The 4,076-nt window shown below is 38.9% G+C and overlaps 1 protein-coding gene across 1 annotated transcript in view; it reads right to left on the bottom strand.

The window, feature by feature from the left end:
- LOC109841322 (26S proteasome regulatory subunit 4 homolog B) overlaps positions 1,881–4,076 on the bottom strand; it is a 10,643-nt gene continuing 8,447 nt past the window's right edge. The window contains exons 7-8 of the mRNA XM_020410254.1: positions 3,068–3,177; positions 1,881–2,111 (exon numbers count right to left, since the gene is read on the bottom strand). Coding sequence (XP_020265843.1) covers positions 3,094–3,177 — 84 coding nt within the window. The 3' untranslated portion in view covers positions 1,881–2,111; positions 3,068–3,093. The remainder of the gene's footprint in view (positions 2,112–3,067; positions 3,178–4,076) is intronic.

The raw sequence follows: 4,076 nt of genomic DNA, 5'->3' as shown, positions 1-4,076 counted from the left end.
GTTGGCAACACATTTAGATTCTAAGGGTCCGTTTGGATGGGGTATTTCGCCCCAAAAATTGGGAGGAAGGCTGCCAAAAAACTACCATTTTGACAACTTTCCTCCCAATTTTCGGGGCAAAATACCCCATCCAAATAAGCCCTATATGTGGATGGACGCTATCATGGGGATTTTCTGCAAAACGTGGACACGTCATCGGGTGTTTTCTGCATTTCTAACAGAGCTATTCGGGGTTTAGTTCGATTGAAGTTATTGGGGGATTACTGCCAAATACTGAAAGTTTTTGTTGGGTTTAGGGTTTAGTTTAATTTACCCCTTAAACAACCATATTCGTAGAGTGCGACATACATCAAAATTTTAGCTCATAAGAAAAACAAAAACTAGATGTATAAATAAACATCAACAGAATGGGTTGAAGTTGTTTGTGAAGTGGGTCATGTGAAAAGACTTCATTCATCCCAGCGCTCACCCTGGAAAGAATAAAATCCTAAGGAAGCAAACAAATGAGAAATGCCTCTAGAAATGCTCGTAAGCAGCAAGACGTCAAATAACAATCTAACAAATTAAATACCCAAATTCAGGGCCTTGCATCATGCAATTACAAAGCCAGGGCCCTTTTCTTCTGCACATAAGGCCAAACAATAATAGAAAGTATGATAAAAAAAAATTTAAAATTATGAAAATCACTTTATTGCATAATTACACTCACGGTCTAATTTGGTGATAGATTAAAATTAATGCCGCCCAAGTTGCAGAGCTTTTGATAATAATATCGGTTTAAGCCAAAGCACGTGCGAAGACATTAGCAATTCTACGACGCCTTGTTATTATAATCTACATATTACTTAGAAGAAGAATAAGAAAATAACTAAATAATAAAAAAAAGGCAAGGAGATGGAAAAGGAGAGAATGTTGAACCGTGTGGACTCGGAACTCCTCCGCCGAATTTCCACAGTCAGCCGATAAAGACGGTGGGCGGCCTGGGGGCCCACCAAGGCCTGTCTTCTTCCTCTTCACATAATTACACCTACTCGCGCTCGAAACTTTCAAATAAGAAATTATTTGAAGCTGTAATTCGCTAATCACCTTTATAAACGCCTTTTTCGTTTTTTCGGATTGAATAACAATAATAATCCTGTTCATTTCTACTTATATAATAATGTTTTATTTCATTAAACAATTAAAGCTTTTTAATCAAACTTGCTGGGTTAATCAGATGTAGTCTCTTCACATGATCAGTTTATTAGCTCTGATCAAGTGGATTAACGGTCTATGAGCATCTAAAACACAGAACCACCTAAGGTTGCGTTTGGTTAGATTTGGAACTACAGATGTAACCGCAACATTAGTTGTATGTTTGGATTGATATGATTAGAAACACTACGTGCTTCCAACTATATTTATGGGTGTTTGGTTTGATGTAGTTGCAATACTCACGTACGCTAAAAATGAGGGGCGTTGCATCCACGCTCTACATTTAAACCGTCACAACAACATTCGAGTTGTGACTGTATTTGTGAACGCAACAACTTGAGTTGCAACTACAAATACATTTGTAATCGCAACACCCTCCCATCAAAAACACCCCCCACCATCATTACCTTCACAAAAAGTCCCCTTTCAAAACTCGGATGCATCAGCAGCCGGTCCTCGCAGTGAGGGATCGAGCTGGAGGAAAAAGACAGGAGATGGGAGGACCCTGAGCGCTACTGACTAAGACTGCGCTCTTCAAATGTTATTGTCATAATAAAATTCAATTCTCCTTTAATCGTCGGCAGCCACGTTGCCTTACCCATTTGTCGACGATAGCAGGACTCTATCCACTGCTGTTTCTGTCAAGAAAAAGCTAGCTACACTTGCGTCCGCATACGGCTCAATTGCAAGCAAAAGGTCTCTAATGACAGCAGAATAATGATAAAGCATTTAAATCAACATCCCTGTTTTCATTCTCTCGTAGCGGTACAGGAAAAGAAAGGCAACCACACTAAGGAAAGTGACCCAGCGGAGCAAGTCGATTCTTACATGCCAACTTTAACAATTAATACTGGTCCCTGAGTAAGAACATACGCATGTACGTAGTATGTGCGCCTCAAAGTCTTCAGTTTAAGCACCTGAAATGAGAACAGCCCATGTTGTTAGGGTGATAGATGCAGTTGCTTTGAGCCATTAAACTCGTTGAAAACCGCACCGCACCGCACTGAGGAAGAGAATACAAGAAAGAAAGAGCCAAGTAGCAGCGACTTGTTGCTTGCTGCAACCGAAACTTAATAAAGGAGGATATGATGATATCATCCGTGAAAAAGACTACAAATAGGGAACTGATGGTAGGACTAGAATATAAATTGCCACTTATCGTATGGTGACGATCCGGTGAGGATAGGCTAATAAAAATGGAGGATCTCTTATAGGAACTTCCTCGTTGAAGATGAAGCTTACAGACTTTGTAAAAGAAATGGTAAAATAAAATAAACCCTGTCTGGATGTCCCAAATAAATCAGCTCTAGACAGGTTTGGACCGGGGTGGGTTTGAAGCATATCCATATTCAGGCGTGTCCCTAGGTTCGACGGTCGGGGCTTACAACAGTGAGTAGATCAAATAAATATGAAAATGTAATAGGAAGAATAATCAAGCTGGAAACTTTGAAAATGATGAGCACAAAATTTCTTCATCGTTGGTCTTCATGCAATATTCTTTGCATTTAGAATTTTCTGCTTAAGTCATAAGGGTATTATTACTCTATGGTACAGACTTAAGTGTCACAAGAGTACGGTGTATAAATCATTTCATTACTCCAGAGTTTTCCACAGATTATTCAGCGCTTGTACCTTATTAATGTCTAGTTGATCCAGATTGCATTATCTGGTATTTAATCAAGAGCGCACGTTAAATCAGAAAAAAGAGATGCATCTTTGAGCTCACTGTTGCAACCCACAAGTATTGTTTACTTTTAATTCCGTGCCACAATTCAAGCATGGTAACATGTAAGGCGCAGCTATATACTCCATAATTTTATTTTATCTCCTTACAGGACCAGATCGCTAAATAGCAAATAAATACATGCATTACCTGTTCCTTATAGAGGCTGCTCTTTCTTACATATAAAGTCCCTCAGGCACCCCTTCCTTCTTCTTAAACATGACTTTCTCTTTCGCCTTCTTGAAATCCACATGAGTCACCTGAAGTAAGCACGTGTCAGTACTGCAACCAAAGAAGCTATTGAAGAAGAATTTAATCTCGTTAACAATTGTCCTACATAGCTGGAGGGAAGTATCTGTTAGGGATTAGACAAAAGATGATAAATAAGGAGACATTAGCTTCAGTTATTAACAAACTGGGATCAACTGATCATCATAAGAATTCATAATTTTGACTCCAAGGGCGTTAAAAAATTGAAGTCCTTAATCCAGACAGCTTCCAGGAGATGATGGCCATCATTTGTCATAATAAGAGTGTGCACAAGAGCACATCAATTCACCTGATTCCACATTCAACCATCAAACATATGTTTTTTTTTAAGTGGCAAGGACAACAAGAAGTCTAATGATCTCAGGAAGAAACACAAAGTTAGTGATCTGGCCTGCAAAGGTACTCCCATCTCATTGGACATGCACCGATGATACATTGGTTATCCTTGAAAGAGGTGTGTGCCTGCCATCGTTCACATTATATCAACGTAATAAATCAAAAACCTATAAACAGGTCCACAACTCATGACCCCTGAAATCTAATAGACCCCGACTCTACAACTTGGACTTCAATCAAGGGGGCTGGAGATATGCTGGTTCTGCTAGAGACACTACTTAAAAGTGCATTTTTTAGCAAAGCAACTGCATTGACCAGTTTCCAAGAAGACGTGATAGGCACCTTTGAACCAACAAAACACATGGAAAGTGCACAAAAAGAAAATACTTTATCAAAAATGACAAGAAGAAAGTACTTTTCAGAAGTTTTTTAAACCTTCTTGGTTTGAGGAAATTGAAACAGAAATAGAAAATTGAGTTGTCAGCTAACATAACATGCACTATGCACTTTTTCATTGGTGGTTTGAAATATCAAGGAAATAAAGGAGTTTCAG

Source organism: Asparagus officinalis, chromosome 5 (assembly GCF_001876935.1).
Source record: "Asparagus officinalis chromosome 5, Aspof.V1, whole genome shotgun sequence".
NCBI lineage: Eukaryota > Viridiplantae > Streptophyta > Magnoliopsida > Asparagales > Asparagaceae > Asparagus > Asparagus officinalis.
This window is presented reverse-complemented; position numbering and strand designations above follow the sequence as displayed.